At 35.8% G+C, this 22,866-nt stretch overlaps 2 protein-coding genes and 1 pseudogene across 2 annotated transcripts; 2 read left to right on the top strand and 1 right to left on the bottom strand.

The window, feature by feature from the left end:
• Window positions 1–256: 256 nt before the first annotated feature.
• On the bottom strand, window positions 257–6,747 carry LOC120152041 (annotated as a pseudogene).
• An 8,920-nt stretch (window positions 6,748–15,667) lies between these two features.
• LOC120152043 (serine/threonine-protein kinase STY13-like) lies at window positions 15,668–18,368 on the top strand. Its single transcript, XM_039164339.1, has 7 exons — window positions 15,668–15,762; window positions 15,837–16,180; window positions 16,806–16,927; window positions 17,114–17,322; window positions 17,407–17,581; window positions 17,696–17,830; window positions 18,013–18,368. Exons 2-7 carry the CDS (start codon window positions 15,865–15,867, stop codon window positions 18,214–18,216), a joined length of 1,161 nt encoding a protein of 386 aa, XP_039020270.1. The 5' UTR covers window positions 15,668–15,762; window positions 15,837–15,864; the 3' UTR covers window positions 18,217–18,368.
• A 335-nt stretch (window positions 18,369–18,703) lies between these two features.
• Window positions 18,704–20,269, top strand: LOC120152046 (EKC/KEOPS complex subunit TP53RK-like). Its single transcript, XM_039164341.1, has 6 exons — window positions 18,704–18,858; window positions 18,956–19,069; window positions 19,158–19,441; window positions 19,564–19,672; window positions 19,946–20,018; window positions 20,117–20,269. Exons 1-6 carry the CDS (start codon window positions 18,790–18,792, stop codon window positions 20,152–20,154), a joined length of 687 nt encoding a protein of 228 aa, XP_039020272.1. The 5' UTR covers window positions 18,704–18,789; the 3' UTR covers window positions 20,155–20,269.
• Window positions 20,270–22,866: the final 2,597 nt, after the last annotated feature.

Here is a 22,866-nt window from a genome sequence, read left to right as displayed (position 1 = left end):
GATGCAGTAGGCTATTTCTTCCTCTTTTTAACAATTTGCAAATTGTACGATGAAATTTGTCGTAGCAATGAGATTTTCAGCAAGAAATGAGTATTTCAAGTTGGTCAAAGAAAAATCTTTATAGCATTATAAGGATAAATTCTAAGGATAATCCCTGTACTTATCGGTTTGTGCAGATAAATACTTAAACCAGCTGTAGACAGAATGCAGAGAAATATGACTATGAAAGATCAAGCAATGCGAAAAAACAGTTATGTGAGCTAGAATAAAATAATTTCCATTAAGATCCATATTTAGGCCAAGTTAAACCTATAGAGAAGGGAAGTTTTAGGCTACAAAAGTACACTTTGTTACCATTCGATTTCGATGGTGCCTGAAATATACGGCTGGATCTCTAAACTACAGAAGAAGATAACCTCTAAAAGGAAATAAATATGTGAAGGGCAGATCTATAGACAGTGCAACTAAATTCTCAGTACTGAAAACTACACTGATTGGTCATTGCCTCAATCTCCTTTCGTTGGGGGTTCTGCGCATGCGCAAAAGGGTGTTTTCTTCTTCTTCTGGTTCTGGTTCTTTCTTATACCACCATAAAGATAGTCCCGTAATAAAACTCTTGTTTTACGCTCCATGATTCTGGTTGGTCCTTTGCTTTCTTTTGCATCAAGTTTCAGTAAGAGAAACTGGATTTTCTGCACCTCTAGTTGCAACCGAGCTATCTTCTCGGACCCTCTTCGAGCTTGTTCTGCTACTCTTTGTCTCTTAAAAGAACTACTCTCATCTGATCCTAATGCAGGCTTCCCATCAAGGGACCGAGAACGATCTTCAATGTGTGTCACCAGTTTGTGATTGATGTCGAATAGCTGAATGATGGTGTCCTCAGATTCTTCTAGCTGCTGTTTAACTGTACCAGATTCAATTCCTTTCCCCTTTTTTCCTGTCTCAGTTATCTCCACCTTCCTCTTAAGATCCTGCACGGTTATTTGAAGGTTAGCCAACTTTTGCGCGTCAGATTCAAGTCTTTCTAAAATCTTCCTCTTGCTTCCTTCTTGGTAAGGCTCTGTAAATCTCTTAGAGCTCTCTTTATCAACACCCAACTCCTTCACGAGTGATTCTGTAGAGAGATTTTTGCTCCTACGCGCCTTTGCTGTACCAATCCGTTGATTGCCAGTTGAAGTGGCGACCATCTTCTGAGACTTGCCAACTTTCAAGGCGATGTTACCATCACGGTCAGTGGTTTCCCACAACTCATGCATCTGATTATCAAGCTCTGTAGTTTCTCTCCTGCTTAACCCATAGGATGAGCACTCGGATGTTTGATCAAGCAGAATGTCTTTCATCATCATTTCACTGTCCTCAGAAATTTCAGATGCTGGTCTCTGAACTTTGACATTGTTACCAAATCCAAGGCCAAGTTTCCCCCCGTCTTGTCTAGCATTCACGTGCTTCTTTGCTCTAACTCGTTCTCGACGTGAGCTGCTTCCAAATCTTAACTCTTCAATCTGTCTCATGGCAGTCTCTAGTTTGGAATTGAGGGTTAAGTTTTCAATTGACGCATGCTTTTGCATTTCCACCACTGCACTTTCAATAGATTTAACTCTCTTATGGATACCCTGCAAGTCGGGAAAACCATCTTCAACTGATGCAATTTGGCCTTCACCTGTTTGTTGATAATTTCCAGTTTGCAATTCAGTCGCCAAATCGGCATCCTTGAAAACAAGAGAACTGTCAGTCAAAGAATCACACCTGATAATCATCCAATATCCATTGCGTTGTCAACATACATGGATCTTAAGGTCATAGAAACAATTGAGCTGGCATTAATTCAACAAAAATAATAAAATATATTTCTCATTTAAACAATAATTTGTGCAGAAGATCAGGCTAGTAAATGTATATGGGTGCAAACTCGGGAACCGGATGCAGCAATATCAACTGCTTGTGTAAATAAACCACAAGATGCTCATACAAGTCAAAGATATATGTGGTTGGGTTAGAACAGAAGTTTTATATTCAACCAAATAGTATGAAGGCCGCATTGATTTGTTTTATCAAAATTTAAAATCCAGCCATTAAGCCACTTGTAAGCAAACGAATAGACATTACCATTAATCCATCGTTACAATCTGCACGAAATTTAGGAGACAAGTGAGTTCGACTCCCCAATGATGTCACACTGTCCATGAGAGAAACAACAGCTGGAACATATGCTGCCAACTGAACTTTAAATTCTTCATTCTCACGTTTCAATATTCTAGCACTTCTTTCCAGCTCTTCTGCCTCCATAGCTTTGGAGTCACACTCCTCAATAAGTTCATGAGCCGTCTCTTCAAGCAATGCTGCATGTACAGTAGAAATCTGTAGCTCACCAGACAATGCGGCAGCTTTACTTTCCCAAAGTTCAACCTCATTTCTTCTCTTTTGTAGTTCAACACTCAAACTGTCCTCCCTACATTTCCTTTCTTCAAGTTCCCCATTAAATTTGGCCAATTCAACCTCAAGTTTCTGATTAGCCTGACGAATGCTTTCAGTTTCCTTACTTTGATGGTCATAATCTCTGGATAGTTTCCGAATTTGCTTCTTTTGATCTTCAACCATCAGTATGACCTCCTCATATTTAGTTGTAAGATCCTCTACAAATTCCTCCAATTGGGCTCTCTCCTCTTGACTTTCACTGAGAATTCGTTCTGCTTCCAAAAGCACAATCTCCTTCTGGCCCAACAGATCCTTTCCCTTCGAAACTTCATCATTTAACTGATCACCAACAGATCTAACTGACACCAGTTCATTCTCCAAGTTTCTCATTGAATCCTTGAGATGTGAGTTTTCCATTTGCATATCATCAAACTTTCTCTCCATCATTATCAGTTTTCCCTCAAGATTGTTATTGAGACATTTGAGTTTATCCAGATTGTCAGTGAGATGTTTTATTTTCTCGAAATTATCAGCAATAATATCCTTGAGAATGAGAGAAGTGTTACTTTCAGATATTGCTTCAGCAAAGACAACAGAGTTTTCCTCTTCTAGATTATGCTTCTCCTTGCCCAAGTCAACAACTTCCTTCATCAAAGACTTTTTCTCATCTACCACCCTGTGGTTATCCTCCAATGAACTCTGATATTCCCTTTGCAAGACTAACAGTTGTTCATGAACACTTCGTATTTGAGTCTGTAAAACTTCTTCTCTTTGGCCTCCCTCTATCACTTTCAATTTCAGTTCTTCATTCATATCCACAAGTTTTTCAGCTCTTTTCTGCAGCTCCGGAATCACCTCAGACCTAATGTTCAACTCCTGGTGCAGTGAATTCTTCTCTTTAGCAAGATTTTCTACCTCTAGTTTCAGTTGCCCAAGCAAAGCAATAAGAACCGAATTCTCAATTAAGAACTGCTGATTTTCATCCAGAGAGTTAGAAGTGAATTTTGCATATCCCGTAACCTTCCATATACACGGTCAAGAACTGATTGGTCTTGTTTGCTCATATCATCATAACCATGGGTAGCATCAATCTCAAGAGTCCTCGACATCTGATAAAGCCCCGTCCTTAGTATGGTAATTTGATCAAACAAGGATTTCATCTCCATCTGCTTCTTGGAATTTGCGAGCTCCAACTCAGAGCTAAGTTTCTCTGATAATATGGTGGCTTCTAAGAGTTTCCAACACTGAAGCGATAGGGATAAATTCTTTTCTTCGAGATCTTGTGCACATTTCCTCAAGATGAAATTTTCTACTTGAGCACTCATGGCCTTGTCCAGTTCCTCTTCATATTCTTTCTTCCTGCACAGGTTTTCCACTTGTAGAAAATGAATTTGTGATTCCATAGTAGTTACTCGGGTTTCATTCAACTGCACAAAGCTAGTATGCTCCGCCTTTTCAGCCTCTAGCGACTTTTGTAGCTCTTCCACTTCAAAAAATGTTGATTCTCTCTCTTTCTCCAGACTCAAATATTTTTCTTCTAATCCCTGATATCTTTTTTCTAAATCTTCGAACTTTTTCCGACTGACATCCAACTGAGAAATCAAACCGTCTGTCTGTGTTATGAGACCAGACTTTTCATCACCAAGCAACAGGCATGAATTTTCTAAGTTAGTTAATTTAACTCCGAATCCTTTGAGCTTGGCATTTGCATCAAAAAGGGAATTCTCCAGAAAGTTATTCTTCTCCGAAAGCTTCTCCAGATTCTCAGTTGCGATCTTTAACTGAGAAATAACTGTGTCCTTCTCTGCAGCGAGGGTGGATTTCTCTCCCAAAAGAGAGCGACAATATTCTTCCAAAATCTTTACCCTCCCCCGAACACTTTCTAGCTCAACATTCATATCTGAGAGTGAATTCTCAAAAAGGGTATTTTTCTCGATAAGTTTCTCCATGATTTTCAACTTCTCTAGTAGGGCTAGTTTTTCATCTCTGTCCCTTTCACAGATATCTTTCAGCTTTCTGTTCTCGTCCTGCAATTCCATCACAGATGATGCAAAGTTTTCTAGATTTAAGCCAACAAATTCCAGCTGCCCTGTCATATCACGGTATCTCTTGTTAAAGTCATTGAGTTCTTGTTTCAAACAGTAAATTTCTTGCTGAAGAGCATTTCTTTGGTCCACTCTAAGTTCAACTTCTGCTTCAAGTTTGGCTATAGTCACCCTTAAGCTTAAGATCTCTCCTTGCAAATTCTCGATGGACATAGCAGAACTTATATTGAGTTCGTTCAGGCCTTTGTTCTCATCCTTGACCCTCTGCAGTTCAGCCTCTAAACTGTGATTGCGTGTTTCAATGTCCTGTAAATTTTGAGCCCTATTCTGAAGCTCGGTGGCCAGAGATCTGAGTTCTTCCTGAGATTGAGAGTGCAAATGTTGCAAAGTGTGAAATGCAGTTTCGGCCTCCATAAATCTCAAGCGTTCTTCTTGTATGGAGGTCCAAAGTCTCCCCAATTCCTTCTGCTTCTCTGTTAGCTCTTGACTTTGATCTCCCATCTTTTGCACCAAAGACTCGAATTCAGTATGCAGACTCTGGTTGGTTCTCTCCAATAGGCTACATCTCTCTTCAGCACCTTTTAACTTTGCAGCCCCGTTGTCTATCTCACTGTGGAGGCTTTGTGCCTCTTCCTGGGCACGAGCAAGTTTGTTTTCCAGGCGAGAAATTGTCTCTAAGTACTGCTGGTACTGAAGAGCAGCAGCTTCCTTATCTTTGGTCAGCTCGAGAACCACTAGTTTTAGAGTTTCAAGTTCAGTTTCAGCTTTCTCTGCTCTTTCAGTCATCTTCCTGGCTCTTTCTTCAGCATTTGATAATGTTTGTTCCAGATTGCTAATAGTCTCTGTGCACTGCTTGTATCGAGTAAGAGCGTCCTTCTTTTCAGCTTCTACTTTGATGAGGTCCTTCTTTAAGGCTTTGACTTCAATTTCGGCTTTTGTAGCTCGCTCATTCAGTTCTCCAGCATCCTTTAGTGCATGAGTTATGTTGTACTCAAGATTATTTATCTTCTCCAAGCACTGCTGGTATCGATCAATATTAGCCTCCCTTTCAGCCTCTAATTTGGCAAGGGCATCCTTTAAAGTCAGAACTTCGGCTTCAGCTTGACTTGCTCGTTCGTTAACTCCCTGGGAATCTTCTTGTGCACGAGAGACTTCTCGCTCTAGATTAGACAATCTCTCCAAACTCTGCTGGTACTCAAGTAGGCCGGCTTCTTTTTCAGCTTCTAATCTAGTAAGAGCATTCTTCAAGTTTGAAATTTCCACCTCAGCCTTACTCACTCGTTCGGACTCAGAAGGGACTTCATCACTGAGATCAGGGCCTCCATTATTTTGCACACTTTGTTCTTTCTCCTCTGTATCATCAAAATTGAGACTTTTTCTTGCCCTTCCTTCTGCGAACTTGGCATGGTTTGTAGCTTCATCAGAACCAAACATATCGAGTGAAGAGAGTCCCACAGCATCCTTCTGCAACTCATCAGGCTCCGATAGTCCATGTAAAGGTGGTGGAGTCAGAGGTGAACAGGGATCAACCTCTGTTACCGAACCTCCTGGTGATTCGTCTGCAAAAACCGGGGGAACTTGGTTTGGAAATGCTTCTGCCATGGTCCGATGAGCCTGACGAATCACCCCGGTTGCATGATCATATCTTTCAGCCATTGCACGGTATGCTCGATAAAACTCTTCTACCAATTTCATTAACTCCGGACGCTTCTTGTAATACATCTCTGCTCGTCTAGCAAACGAATCAGCATCTTCTTCGATGAGCTTGATCATTTGCTTGACTTTAATATCCATATCTGTTGAACCAGAAGAAATTTTCACGAATCAAAATTTTTTTAATACTGCAATTACATAAATCTCATTACCATCACTAGAAATCTCATAGGGTTTCATCAATCAATTAAGTTCTTGCACACATGGTCTGATTAACCAAAGCAAAGATGCATTCAGTATACACTTCCTCGTGGCTTAAATGCAGAAACTTGCAACTTAGCAAGCTTCGAAAGGAAGGTTCGTGCGCATTTTAACTTAATATTAACTATTAACGCAAACGGTTTACAGTTCATATCATTTCTTCCTGTAACAAATGAACAGCTGCAAAAATGGTAATAACATGGATGAAATTTCCAGTTTTTGTAGCAATGAAGAGGTACCTGTGAGATTCTCTTGGAGCCATTTTGAATTTTTGGGGCTTATATGACTGTTCCACCACCATGAGTACATGCCAATAGAATCTGAATGCTTCACAGTTGTCATGACTTTTGTTACTCAACGCCACCAACAACACCAGTTCCCGACGATCTCCGACCAAGGATCACCGTTCCGAGGCGATGGATCAGCCTAGATGATTAAAATCCAGCCACTTCTATTTTTTAGAAAAAATACCAAGTATTGAAATTTCTCAGTCCTTGTGCTTAAATCCTGATGCACCAACAAACAAAAAACCAAATAATTCAGCTTTGACTTGAAGGAAACGCACAGACCTAATAATGATTATGGACATGAAGAGATCAAAGCATAAACGGCATAAAAATAACCTGATCAAGATAATCTAACGGTCCAAAACTTTATGTCACAGAACTACCCGTAACTGTCGTCTCCGAAACCGCCTTAAGTTACCTGATGAAGACAACACATACTTTCAAACACGTGTTGGAAGATAGAATCTATTCAATCAAAAAAAAAAACATGCTAGAAAATTGCAGATTCACTGTCAAGTGTCAACGACATTCCATAAAAACCGTAAAATGACTGAACTTTTGTGAACTCAAAGCATGATTCATCAACTAAATTATCTCTAAAGGCTTAGGATTTTTGCTTAAATTCAGTAAAAAGGAAGCGTAGAATAGAATAAAAAAAACTTACTACAAACTGAGAAAAACAAAGCATGGTTTCTGGGTTTTCATTAGTTTTTTTTCTTTTCCCTGTCTCAACCCATTTCTGATAAATCGTTCTCAGGCGCAAGTCTCATCCTTTACTTTTCTTTCTTTGCTCCTCTGTTTCCGCCGGTTATGTTGAGAAGGCTGTTAAAAGAGGAAAAGAGAACTAGAAAGGGAAGAGCATATGGAAATGACAAAAATCATTAAATAAATAAAATAAAAGGAGCTTAAAATCTTTTTAGGTATTTATTTAAGACAGGAAAATTAACAAACAAGCAAATTTGGAAAGAAAGAAAAAAAGGTTTGGTGGATGTTAAATGACAAAGTTGTCCCTTTAGGTGTTAAGTATGGTTTATGACAAAGTTGATTCATTATCGAAATGGATGTAAAAACTTATGTGAGATATAAATTTAAAAAGATATATTAAAAATCTTAAGAGTAGAGTACTATAAATGATCTTCAATTACAGGGTACTATTTTATTGGATTCATCGACTATTAAAATTTTTAAAATGCTCTTCTGGTTATAAAGTGTTATTTCTTTAGTCCTTTGACTATCAAAAATTGTAAAATGATCAGTCATGTTAATTTGCTAACTGTGATATGATAAAATCTGATCTCATAATCTCAAACTACTATCACATCTCAATCATCATGTTAATGTGCAGAAAATCATTAAATTTTTAACGAAAAATGACAAATTTAGAACATAATGAATAGTTCGGTGACTAGTTTGTAACTTTTGATAGTTAAATGACTCAACAAAACAACACTCTATAGTCGAATGATCATTTTGTAACTTTTAATAGTCGAGTGATTTAATAAAATAGTACTTATAGTCGAAGATCATTTGTCTATCTTACCCAAATCTTAAAATATTATTATAAAATTTTAAAAATGTAATTTTTAAAAGAAATATATAACTGCAGTTCACTATCCCTCTCAATTATAACAACAGTTTGGACGTCTAAACAAGGTTTAAAACATTAATTACTAATGTGAAGAGAGATCCCACATAGTCAGATTTGTTTAAAGCATGTTTAATCTGTAAAATTCTAAGGGACGATAATCTAATTTAAGGCTAAAAAACGATATGAATAGACACACAAAAAAATGTGAAAAAATGACATTTTCGATTAGACACAATCTAAAACATTAACTTTTTTCTAATATTTTCAGTTGAAGCTCTTAATCCAGTGATGAATTCAAAAATATTTTTCAAGATGAACTCATATATATTAATAACGAAAAATTTTCATATGGAGCAAGCACAGTTTCAAAATTGATAACTTTAATAAAATAAACAACTAATATAAAAAAATTGAATTCTATAATAGATACGTGTCCATCTTAAATTCAACATTCATCCGTTACTATCTTAAACTTAAATTAGATTGCCCTACATTAGAGTTACCGATTCATCCACATAGAATGCGAAGATGAAAAGCAAACACGTAGACACTGTACAAGCCTTGCAGAAACTGTACGGCTGTAGGAAGCTTCTTCCACATTACCCGAACTTCCGCCGCGGGCACCACCACCATCCGTCGCTTTTATACATATATATTGGTCGGTAGAACATCTGTCGCTTATGCATACACGTAACACACACATAATTGTACACGTACACGTATACACTGTGCATGTACGTACGTATAAGAGATTCAACGAAGCAAAGGGGAGTGACAGAGCGACGGACTGAATCAACACTAATCTCACATGTTTTATATCGCTTTTAACTTGGTTTATTAATTCGTATAAGCTCGCTTTTATGACCATTTGGTGTCATATGGATAACATCATTGCAGCTGAGCAGTCTTTTTTGTTCTTAATTTTGTTGCTTATGATCTTTACAGAAAGTAATCATTCCCTTTGTGGAGAAATCCACAAGCAAAGCTTTATTAATTATTAACTATAATTCCTTAACTTCAATAAATTTGAGAGGTTGCAAATTTCCCCATTCCAAGTATCCCCTAACTAAAACTGACCCATAACTTTTTCATTAATCATTTGAGTCCTAAAATAAAAGGGTTCGGGAGGTAATTAACGGCAGTGTTTAATGTATGGTTGACCATTTATGAGCTAAGGTCAATACAAATATTAATTATTTTGTACAGAACAATAAACGTTGAAAGATAACTCTCGATCATTTGACATAGAACACTCAAACTCTTGGTATTTCTGGGGCTCCAACCCGGGACATCAAAAAATAACAAGTCATTTACTACTAAGGTGACCTTTTTTCAATCCAATTTACTCAATTTAAGGGATCTAGTGTCCCATCCCACTAGATTAATTTAAATGATCTAGTGTTTAATCTTACTATATCAACCGATTGTTGATGTGTTTCATGTTAAGTTTGGTTAGTAACATATTATATATAATTTTTTTTTATTTAAAGGGTTTATTTAAAATTTTAACGCAAGATAATATCATTATGATGAAGTTAGAGTGTTGTTTAAATTTGATATTCAATTTATGATATTTTGATCTCTACAAACCATTGGTGCTTCTACTTGATGTCCAAACAATACATTAAAATCCAGACATCATTCGGTTTGGACAAAAGAGAGAAAAAAACAACAAAACTGATAACAAAAGTCGGGCAGGAAGTTCCCTGTTCCTTGTGCATCATGTTGCGCCCAGCAATGGAGTCAATGACCAATCCACCACCGGCCACCACCACGAGCTGGGGCCACCATCTCCTATTTTAGTCCCAGATCTCATCAAAAGCAAAACAGGCGCACATGACAGACCCCACCACCGTCGGCATCAAAGATTCTAAAAGCTTGCCATTCTAAATGATTGCTACTGTCCGTCTGTATTAAAGTTTACGCAAGCAAGGAGGACAGAGGCCCACTTTCTCTTTCAACTGCCACTAAGAGTTCCCCGATGGGCATGTGAATGCCTGTTCAACACTCGTTTTGCTAACGGCTACTTCTAGCCCACCCTTTTTCTTTTATTGTTGTTTGCAACACCTAAGGACTATTTCTGGGCGATGGATGTGTAATTATAAAATAATATTATGTAATTATTAAAAAAATATTATATTAATAATTTTGTTAAATTTTTAATAATTGTATGATTTAGAATTTGAGATTTATGTATGATTTAGGGGTTAGGGATTAGGATTTAGGTGTTAGAATTTATGATTTAGATTCAATTTTAACTATTATTGCAAGATAAAATAAAATAAAATTGGAGCACAATGCATCTCCCAATTGGAGTCACATTGTGTTCCTTGCATGGTTTTCAGAACCGGACTGGTTAGTGAACCGGTTATGCTATCGGTTCATTGGTTCAATCGGTCGAATCGGTTCGACCGGTCGAAAGAACCGAACGACGTCATAATTATTTAAAAAATTAAATAAAAATACTAAAAATATTTAATAAAAAATAATTTTTTATATCACAAGTCATATTCAAAGCAAGTCATAACATATATAAGTTAAAAATCATAAAATCAAGTGGAACAAAATGATTCAAATTAACTACAACATAATATTTAAGGTAAAACATATTAAATAATAAATATAATTATATAACTATAATTAAAAAATAAATTTGAGGTTAAAAAAATCATAACAAAATTATATAACTATAATTATATAACTATTTTTTCACTTAAATCAAGCTCGAATTTTAGGTTTCAATCGAGCTTCTAATTTTTTTTGAGTTCAAGCATTTTTTAGTTCAAGTTTCAATATTATATTTCGAATTTGAGTTTAACTTGATAATTTTTAGCTTGTGAGTTTGAGTTGAATTGAGCTTACTTTTAAAGTTTTCAAGTTCGAGTCGAGCTCAGCAATACTCGAGTTCGACTTGGCTCGTTTAACAAACGACGTTGTTTGGTTTAATTTTTTTTAAAAAAAAATTAAAATCCCGGTTTTTCCCGGTTTTTTCCGATTTTCAGTCGGTCCGGTTCGAACGATTCAGCGGTTCTGGCCGGTTTACTAATAGCGATTCAACCGGTTTAGATTAAACCAGACTAAGCAACGATTTTCGATTGAACCGACCGGTCCAATCCGATTTTCAAAACAGAGGTTCCTTGCGATCTAGGGGTTAGTGTGGCACATGGATTATTCAAATAAATAATTTTAGTTCGTTTTTATTCAAGCAATTTTTTCCCACATCGTTACAGTAAAAAATTAGCCCATTGTGTATATATTGTTATTATTTTGGGGGTGTCAGCTTATTAATTAATATCTATCTTATAAATTTCAGGTTCGAATATCAAACTACAATGTATTTAAACGTATATTATTGAATAATTAAACATTTTTAAAACTAATATTTCACTTATAATCCTCCTAAAGTAATCTAAAAAAACCTCTAAATCTTGAACATTACAATGCGCGTGGCTTATCCCAAACCATGAGTTTGATTAGGGGTCCTAATTCAAAGTCACATTGGCACTGCTCGTTCACGTCCACACACATCCTTTGACTAATAATAATAAAAGTCATTGCCAATGTGTAAGAGCCTTTGAAAATTTAGATTCGTACTTAGAAATAAATAAACTAAAGAAAATTAATTTAAAACAACTGATATATGGAATAATAACCGTAAAATATATTCAAAGTTTTGAACAGTTTGAAGTAGGAAGAAAGTGGAAGAGGCATTATTCTGGCAAAGAAAATCCCAGCATGTTAATTTTTAGACTTAATTAAAACAATAAGTGTTTAGATTATATCTATAGTTAATTTTACGTGTTTAAAGAGCTTTTCATTAAAAATAAGTGTTTAATATTTCTTGTTTTATATTTTTAGAAAGTAATATGATGGTTGGCCAACTAACGAAAATATCCGTTCATCATTATTGAGTTTCATTATCTAACTTTGTATTTTCGACATCCAATCGTTTGTTTCAATAGATATATTGAGACTTTTATATTATAAAACCGTTCATTTTTAATTTCTTTGTTTGAGGACACTTCCTAATACAAAAAAAAAATAGATGATTTAGTGGAATGAGACACTAAATTCTTTAAGTAAGGTCACGAGTTTGAATCATGGCGATTGCCAATGAAACAAATTAGGTTAAAAAAATCGTCCTTATATTTACAGTACCCGATTCAAATTAATCAATTAATAAATTAAATATCGATAGTTATAAATAATAAAGAAAAACAATTATCAAACGCATAAAATTAAAAGTAAAAGCGAATTGTCACGCACCAATCGATCAGTCAACGATTACTTCAATTCAAAGGACCCTACAAAGGACAACGGCACGACACGGTATTTACTATTCCCATTCCAATTTAATCAAATACTGATGTGAAAAAGTCAACTAAGCTAGACTAATTTTTGTGTTCTTTCTATAACTGCATTGATTAATCGATCAATTTAGATCGAATATATAAAAATAAAAGTGACATTCTCAACCCAATTTACTATATTCATATACATCAAAATTTGAATCTTTAACTTTTATTTAAACGATCTAATATCTTATCTTACTAAATTAAATAGTTGTTAGTTTTTTTAATAAATTAAGAAAGAACGTAAAAGGGGAATAATATTAGCACAAATAAGAGAAAATAACATCAGTGACAAAAAATGTCTTATAATATACGATTTTAACCAACTTTTTTTGGATTTGTCAAAATGACCAACTAAATCGCAATGCGATCGATAATTCGCAACGCGATCTCCGGTATCGTAAATTAGTTTCCAGATTCGCAACGAGAACTTCGACTATCGCATTGCGATAGTCGAAGTTCGCGTTGCGATTTTCCAAATTCGTTGCGATTTTCCAAATTCGTTGCGATTTTCCAAATTCGTTGCGATTTTCCAAATTCGTTGCGATAGTCGAAGTTCGCGTTGCGATTTATTCCAAATTCGTTGCGATTTTGGACTATCGCAACGCGAACTTCGACTATCACTCAACAAGGAAGTGGGAAAGCCAAGCCTTAAATAACATTCTCAATAGTGTTTCCAATACTATGTGAGATTGAGCATTACCAACACTTGTTCCCAATACTATGTGGGATTGAGCCTTAAATAGTGATATTATTTTTGAATGTTTTGCTTAAAATTGCAATAATCGCGATTGATTATAGATTGACTTTTAATTATGACATATTTAATCGTATAATACTAATGCAATTGGTTGCTGATTCAGTTGTTTTAAGGTGCATGATTGTTAATTGTTTCCCGAATAATCACATTGTATTGGAAACAAGTGTTGGTAATGCTCAATCCCACATAGTATTGGAAACACTACTGGGAATGTTATTTAAGGCTTGGCTTTCCCACTTCCTTGTTGAGTGATAGAGAACAAGGGGTACTCTCGCGCGCCGCCGCCGCCGCCGTCCGTGGTCGTGGTCGTGGTAATACGTGTCTTCGACACGTCCGCACAAATATTATCTTTTTAGAGAAAATTCTTAAGAAACAAATGCAATACCAACAGTCGTTGCGAATTTTGAATAAATCGCAACGCGAATTTGGAAAATCGCAACGCGAACTTGGGCTATCGCAATCGCATTGCGATGGTCCAAGTTCGCGTTGCGATAGTCGAAGTTCGCGTTACGAATCTAGAAACTGATTTGCGGTACCGGAGATCGCGTTGCGAATTATCGATCGCATTGCGATTTAGTTAGTCATTTTGACAAATCAAAAAAAAATTGATTAAAATCGTATATTATAAGACATTTTTTATTACTAAGGTTATTTTCTCGCACAAATAATTATTATTATCGTTTGACGTCAACAATGGAATGTGTTTGCTTTGATTTTTCTTTTCTCTTGCTGAAATACGCTGTAACGCTACACGTGTGCACATGGCATTGGATACAATGAGTACGGCTTATTTTAAAAAAATCATAACAGCTCATTATATATATTTTTTTTTTCAAAATGACCATTCAGCTCAGTTGGTAGAGCACAAGGTTCTTAACCTTGAGGTCGTGGGATCGAATTCTACGGAGGGTATTTCATAATTCGGAGGTCTCTTACGGAAGCTGCTCTCAACGGGGGTAGCCTATTATCTTACCTCCCCCTTACCCCATACATATGGGAAAAAGGGACAACCATTTTCATATTATTTTTTTCAATGTTTGGTTATTCGCACCGTTGACATGATAATCTCATTATAGACATGACAATTTATGATACTGGCGTGATAGTTCGCATGTCATGTTGGAATTACTAATTTAGCTCATTTGTCATGTTATCATTCACCTTATTAATCATAGTTGACTATTACATCAACATCGTAACGCTCAAATGATAAAAACTGTTAGTCAAATAGTCACATTTAACTTTTTTTAATGGGAGGGTCACATTAAAAAAATAATACAAGTGTCACATTGCTTTTTTAAAAAAAAAATACAAAAAGTTTTAATGTCTTTTTGTCTTTATTTTTAATCATCGTTTATATTTGATTTTTTGTTATTATTTTGAGAATTCACTTAATAGTATAAAGGAAGTATTTTTTTTAATTTTATGTTGAAATAGCTATGTCGATAGAATTTGTGTTATCACTGATTAAATAAATTACGAACAAATATTATTTATAATTATTATAGATTATTAAGAATATATTATTATTTTGAATTATATTATATAAATATCTATTATAAGATATTGCTTAATTTAAAAAATATTTAAAAATAATATAAATTTATATTTCATAATTATAAATATAAATTAAACACATAAATTACATCTAATTACATCATATACCCTTATTTAATAATGATAGGTTTAAGGGTCACATTTGTCCTTGTCATAGACCTAATTTATCATTTTTACGCCTATCGTATTTTTGCATCAATTTGACCCTGAAAGTTGTTTAATTATATAATTTTATACTTTACTCCCAACTTAAAACCTTAAATTATAAACCTTAAATTATGGTTTAGTGTTTATGTTTTATGGTTTAGAGGTCATGAGTCATGGTTTAAGGTTTATAATTTATAATTTAGGGTTTTAAGTTAGGAGTGAAGTATATAATGATGTAATTGTACAATTTAGAAGGTTAAATTGATGTGAAAATACGACAAGAGCAAAAGTGATAAATTATGTATACTATAGAGGAAAAATTACCCTTTTACCCTAATTATATAAATCTAATTATCTTAATTAAGTTTAATACAATTTTTAAAGGAGAACTAGTACTATTTCACTAAAACTTATTTATTTCATTGATTAGATTTTGACTAAAACTTAAAATCTTAACAATGGTCATTGTTCTTCCTTTCATCCCTTTCTTCGGTCGAATTTTAAAATATATATACATATATACACACACGTCATACTATTCTATGCTATATGCTCTAAATGATTTTCCATATTTATGTAAGGTTGAAAACCCCTCCGTTTATTGATAAAAAACCCCATTCTTCCTTCTTCATCTTCTCATCTTTATACCTTATATAATATACACACCTCCCTTTTCTCTCCTTTTCAGACTCAAAAGGTATGATTTTTTTGATCGATTCATCGTTGTTCGACTAATTCTTTTGTGTTTATTTCGTGTGTGTGTGTGTCAAGGGGGGGGGGGTTCTATCTGTTTATCGTTATGGCGACAGACAAGGGTGGTGATGGGGCTAAAGCTGTGGCGAAAACAGGGGATAAGGCCTTGGGGTCTTGCGTAGGGAGTGTTAGCAACAACAAGGACATGTTTACTAGAGCCGATAAGATAGATCTCAAGAGCTGGGATTTGCAACTAGATAAGCACTTGAGCAGGGCTTGGTCCAGCGACAGGATTGTTTCAGCTGTGACGAAGAAGGAAGAGTGGGAGATTGATTTGTCTAAACTCGATATCAGGCATGTTATAGCTCATGGAACTTATGGCACTGTCTATCGTGGCGTTTATGATAACCAAGATGTTGCAGGTAATCTTGTTCATCATCGATTTATTGTTTTTGACTTGTCTTGATTGGTTCAAATACAAATTCTTAGTTGTTCAAACTTCAAACTTGTAACAGATGATGATGATGAATTCGTATATTTACGTTTGATTATAGCGTCGGGTCATATGTGTAATACAGATTAGTTTGTGCTTGAAGTTTGATTATAACTTGCTCTTTTTCTGTGTGCAAATGAGAATGCCATGGCACCTAATTTTTCTTTTCGCTTTGAAACTGCAAAACTTTAATCTTGATTTCAATGAATATTTTGCTTCTGCTATGAAATTCTGGATAAAGGGACCAGCAGCCTCGGGTCGGTTTCCTTTGTTCGGTTCGAACGGCTTATTGCTCCGAATTGCTTCTCTATACTGAGTTCTTTAGATGGCAGTATGTTGATATCATATTTACTTTCTGATGCTTGATTTGAACGTATCTAGGGGAGGTAATCACTAATGTCGAATCATGTACTCTGTATGACTTGCAGCCTATATTGTGCTCGTATTTGATACTAAAACATGCTTTTCACTGCAATTGTGATGTTCTTAAGCAAACATCTGGTTTCCTGATATCCTAACTACAAAGAGGTTCTTAAGGTTCTTAATTTTTGCAGTGAAGGTATTGGATTGGGGCGAGGATGGGATTGCCACAGCCGCTGAAGCTGCCGCTCTTCGTGCATCTTTCCGGCAGGAGGTTGCTGTTTGGCATAAGGTTGATCACCCGAATGTTACAAAGGTAAAACCAATTTATAATTTAGTTAGCACGGGAAAATGGCACTGCCTTTTCTATCCACCCCCCCGGGGAGCTTCTTCTATTGTTACGAGTTATGACTGTTGTTGCCATTGCAGTATCATGACTTAATTGACTATTTTGAATTTCAATGTTCAAATCATGAGTTTTTGTTTTTTTTTTTTTTTACAGTTTATTGGAGCTTCAATGGGAACTTCCGACCTTAAGATCCCGTCCAAAGACTCGACAAGCGGGATTAACAATTCTCTTCCTTCCAGAGCATGTTGTGTTGTTGTCGAATACCTTCCAGGTGGAACGTTAAAGAATTTTTTGATCCGAAACAGGAGGAAGAAACTTGCCTTTAAGGTGGTGGTTCAACTTGCGTTGGACCTGTCTAGAGGGTGAGTAAATGTTTTAGGTATATTAGGATTTCTAACCTTTAGTCTTTGTAAAGCTAATGGATATGTTTTGTTCAACTTCTGCAGTTTGAGCTATCTTCACTCCAAAAAGATTGTACACCGTGATGTCAAGACAGAAAATATGCTGTTAGATTCTCGTAGAAATTTGAAGATTGCTGATTTTGGTGTTGCTCGAGTTGAAGCTCAGAATCCGAGAGATATGACCGGGGAAACAGGCACCCTTGGTTACATGGCTCCAGAGGTATCCACTCCTTCGACTTCCATTGACCGTATGATTTGTTTATCCGATAAGTAGCGCAACGACGCAAACTTTTCTTATCAACCGCATGAGAACGTAATTCACTGGTTCTTGCAGGTCCTTGATGGGAAGCCTTACAATAGGAAATGCGATGTCTACAGTTTTGGAATTTGCTTGTGGGAAATATACTGCTGTGATATGCCCTATGCTGATCTTAGTTTTGCTGAAGTCTCATCAGCTGTAGTAGCACAGGTACGAGTTAAAATTCTAAAACCTATTTGATAGAGTAATCTAATTCGAAGTTCTAATCTTTCTGGCAAAACCAGTGGACGTTTGGCGTTTGCACTCGAATCTTTACCCTTTCCTCTGATACTTTCGGTTGAACTTTCTGATGGTATATACATGATAACGACATCGGATATCGTTGGTTGTAGAATTTACGACCAGAGATTCCAAGGTGTTGCCCCGGATCATTAGCAGGCATCATGCGGAAATGCTGGGACGGGCACCCCGATAGACGCCCTGACATGGATGAGGTGGTGAGGCTGCTAGAAGCAGTAGATACGAGCAAGGGAGGTGGCATGATACCTGATGACCAATCTCCTGGCTGTTTCTGTTTCACCCGTCGTGGCCCGTGATTAAACTTTAGCCTCATTCATTTGTTTTGCCGTACATATGTTTTAGTTCCCAGAGAACATGAAAGAGTTGACTGTTTGGTTCCTAGCTGGTATTTCGAGAACAGGTCATTGATTTCTATACTGCACATGAATACGACCGTATTTTTATCACGTATGTCAAGGTCCAGATGTTATATATATACCCTTTTTACCCGTATAGATGTCGATGGAGATAAAAGATTATTGAAATGGGACATTGGGAGATAAAATCGTCAACTCGAATAACTTAAATTTTCTTAACTCATGTAATTCTAAACATTTTAACTTGACTCAACTTGATCTAACATTTACCGCTAATTAGAGATTTTGGGATCTATATATGTCATGTCGTTTCGTTTGGGTTTCGAGAGCAGATCCCAATTCATCTGTTATCCATTTGAGGGCCCAAAAGAAAATCAGAACCCTAATTAAAAAAAAGAAAAACTGCCAAATTCCTGAGTCCCACGCTACAGCCGCCTGCTAAGTCTCAAACTTGTCAGTTAACCGAAGAATATCGTTGTTGCGTTGCTGATCACCGTAACGTACACTTTCCTAATGGAGATCGACCCCAAAACTGGTTCTGAAAACGACGCCCTCTTTCTGGTTAAGCAAGGAGCTGAAGCTGTAAGTTCAAAAATGTTCCCTTTTTGTTTCTGAGATACAAAAAAGTAAGAACGTTCCGATTTATGTTCTATTCCATTGTTTTGTTTCCCATTTACAGAGAGTTTTCGAGTCAGTATTCGCGGGAAAAAGGTCCATCGTCAAAGAACGTTTCTCCAAGAAATACAGACACCCTTCTCTCGATTCTAAGCTCACTCTCAAGCTCTTAAACGCGGTTCGTTTTCCCCTCCCAAACCATTTTCTCCTGTTTTTGGTTAGTTCAATCGAATAAAAATCAGTGCTTTTGTTTTTGTTCGGAGCAGGAAGCTAGGTGCATGACTAAGGTTCGACGGCTCGGCGTTTCAACTCCGGTTCATTATTCCGTCGACCCCGTGCTCCATACCTCGACTTTCGAGTACGTGGAGGGCCCTTCCGTTAAAGACGTTTTCCTCGGATTCGGGTCAAACGGCGTCGTTCAAGAACGGTTAGCCGATATAGCCACCCAAATTGGTGACGCAATTGGCAAACTCCACGACGGTGGACTTGTTCACGGTGACCTCATCACGTCAAACATGTTAATCAGAGATGAATCCAATAAGCTCGTCAGTAGTTAATTTTTCTTAAATTAGCTTTGGGTCTCTGCATTAGCTTCAACGTTAATTACCTTTTGCATCATCTCAAACGGACCCTTCCGTTTTCCTTTTTTTTTTTGTAATTTCTTTTGGTCCATATCGACTTTGGTCTGAGCTTTACATCAACGCTTCCAGAAGACAAAGCTGTTGACTTGTATGTGCTTGAACGAGCCCTGATTTCGATGCATTCTTCGTGTGGGAATGTGGTAAGAAACCAACCATTTCTTTTCTTCTTCTTCTTCTTCTTCGAAGCTTGTGTTTGATAATGAACACATTATATGTGAAATCATCATGTATGCAAGAACATGTCAGTGTTTTAGAAGATTAGCCTTCATATCGTAGTAGATTCGTTAAAATCCCAGTGAATTCTGGGTTCTACATGTCAGTTTAAATAAGCAATTTCGGAACCGATTGGAGATCCTAGAAAGGGCCATTCGGGTCAACCTTATCATCTAATTGGTGCTTAAATTGATGTATAGATGGATCTCATACTTGCTGCATACAAGAAGTCATCAAAGCAGTGGTGTTCCACATTGGACAAGCTAGCTCAAGGTACTACATTTTTTAAGTTTAGTAGGACCTTTTCTCCTGTATCTATCTCGTCCCTAATCTGATTTATTGTGTTCTTGTCGTTTCACAGTGAACTGCAGTACGGCTTAGGGGTCGCAAGCGCACAATGGTTGGATGATCCTCCATCATTGATGGATTACGAAAGGCCGAGGAAATCTGTTAAGATTTAAATTTGATGCAATAGAAGAAATGTGGCTAATGATTTAGAATCTTTATGGGGTGGTGATCTCTGTATATTGCAATTGTAATCCTCTCCTCAACATTAGACTTAATCATGTTGTAGAAATTGCATAATTTATTTCAACTTAGGGGGATTCCTAAAAGTTGCCATTCTAATTAACTCAATTCAAGGAAATGTTAATTAATGAATGAAATATAATCTTTCAAGGAAAAAGGAAATGTAATCTGTTAACAACCATTTGTTAGCAGCTCTGGATTCTAGTGCCTTTGGTGAAAATCTCTTTGAACATAAATAGGGTTCATCTGCTTTTGCTCTTTGTCCAAGATTTCAAAGGAGGAAGCATAGATGATAATGACTGCATAACCATGTTAGTTTAATGATGTTGACTTCTACAAATGAACTGTTCATGTGGAAGAAAGGAAACCTCGAGAAAGGTACAAGCAAATTCCCAGAAGTAGACTGTTACTAGACCAAAGCCTTTTAACATTTAGAGGCAAACATTGATTTTCTTTTTTCTGATTGCTTACAAGTGCATGCATTTGGTCGAAGTTGGAAATTGCTCTTCTTATAGTTGGCGTTCAGTAATAATGGAGTTAGCAGGGGCTATGTAGGGGTCAGTTAACCATGAAAGCAATGTGATACCAGTAATCATATATATTACATTTGAGTCCCCCATTGATCTTAATTCCTTGTTAAGAGGATTGCTTAGGTAATACTGCTCTGTGATTTGGCTTTCATTTGCTTGAGTTGAACAATTATTATTATGGTTTAGAAGGTGGGAATAAGGTTAAAAGATAATATATGTCCATAAATAATCTTATATTATTTGATATTAAACGTTCATATTATTACTATTCTTAATATTTAAACTCAAATATTCGAATAATAATAATAATTTATTTACCGTCCGTGCTGATGTCACAGAGGGAAAGAGTTTGATTCACAAGTGAAGGAGGGTGGACCTTGTGATTTGATGGGCGCAATACCATCAAATTCAGGGCTAGGGTATGGTGAAAAATGACATCACCTGTGCCACTTGTCAATCCATCTCTCTTCTCCCATCCAAATTATAGGGTGAAACCACTTTGTGTTTTAACCTTCAAGTGAAACGCTTCACATCAAATTCAGCATTTTTTAACTTCTATTTCCAAGAACATCCTTTGTATATTTTAAATATGGACTGTATATTTTTTATTAATTAATTGGGAAAAATATCCATTTAGTATCTAATTTATTAGTTTTATCTATTTTAGTACCTAAATTTTTAGTATTTTCAAAACTAAACCTACAGTGTAGTTTTTGTTTCATTTTAATATATGTCGTTAAAAACTTATAATGTTTAATACCTAAGCTATCAATTTTTTTCCCTTAAAACCTAAATTTTGAATGAGATACTAAAATGAAACAAAAACTAAATTTTAGGTATGGTTTTAAAAAAGTTGAAAATTTAGGTACTAAAACATACTAAAATTGATAGCTTAGGTACTAAACGTATAATTTATCCTAATTAATTTTATGATAATTCATATTTAATTTCAATTTAATCGTGAATTTTAATTAAATTAAATATTTATTATTTATTATAAGTAAACTAAGACATTTATATTAATGCTATTAAATAATGTTAATAAAATATAAACTAATACTTTTATTTAACATATTTTTCATATATAGTCAATGAAAATTATTTAATCCGTAATCGTCATAATTAGAACCCTGATCTTACTTAAGAAATCTGATACCTCATCCCACTAGACAAAATGATTATTGGTGTACCCATTATTGTTTAGCTTTGGTCGGTTACATCAATTATTCTCTATTAGAAGTACAAACAATTATTACCCAGACATTGTCCTTGGCACTTAATTAATGTAATCCATTATATGTGCCATAAAGATTTGGAGTTTGTACAGTCTCATATGTATGATTTCATACTATTTATTTATTCTCTATTAGAAGTACAAACAATTATTACCCAGACATTGTCCTTGGCACTTAATTAATGTAATCCCTTCATTATTATCATATTCCTAGTACACCATTTAGCCACACTAAACAAAATGGATGATACATGGCGCGTTGATTAGATGTCAATCGTCAACACAGAGAAAAAAGGCTAAAGAAATCCAGCATTTGCTAAAATGGGTGCCGCGTGGAGAGTGTGCCTTTGGTCTCGACAACTATGACATGGACAAGTTCCTCGTCTCGACAACTTATAATTGAGACCAAATGGCAACAACAACAACGTGGATGGTGGAGTCTTCACTTTTCAGCCTTAGATTAATGGATGTTGTTAAGCATTCCCATTTCTCCTTTGGAGTTTTTTTTATCTCAACTTCATTACTTTAATCCCTTCGTTAATTAACTAATAAACATAACAAATCGATACCAGGAGACTGATAGGAGCCTTGAAAAAAGGGAAATGTAGGGGAGTTTGCATTAGGATCCAGACGGTTTTTAACGTGCATACATCTTTTACCACCCAGGTCGTTTCGTTCGATTCCTACGTCATCGAGCAAGTTGAATTAAGATTTTTAGGGACCTTTAATGACCTCTGAAACATGTAGACATAAATTTTTTTTGTCTTTATGGCACAACCGAACAGCCAAAACAAAACCAACCCCAAAACCGGCTTTGTTTGTGATGGGC

This window comes from Hibiscus syriacus, unplaced genomic scaffold, assembly GCF_006381635.1.
Source record: "Hibiscus syriacus cultivar Baekdansim isolate YM2019G1 unplaced genomic scaffold, ASM638163v2 tig00111084_pilon, whole genome shotgun sequence".
Lineage (NCBI taxonomy): Eukaryota > Viridiplantae > Streptophyta > Magnoliopsida > Malvales > Malvaceae > Hibiscus > Hibiscus syriacus.
The sequence above is the reverse complement of the archived record's forward strand: the minus strand, read 5'-3'. Positions and strand labels throughout refer to the sequence as shown.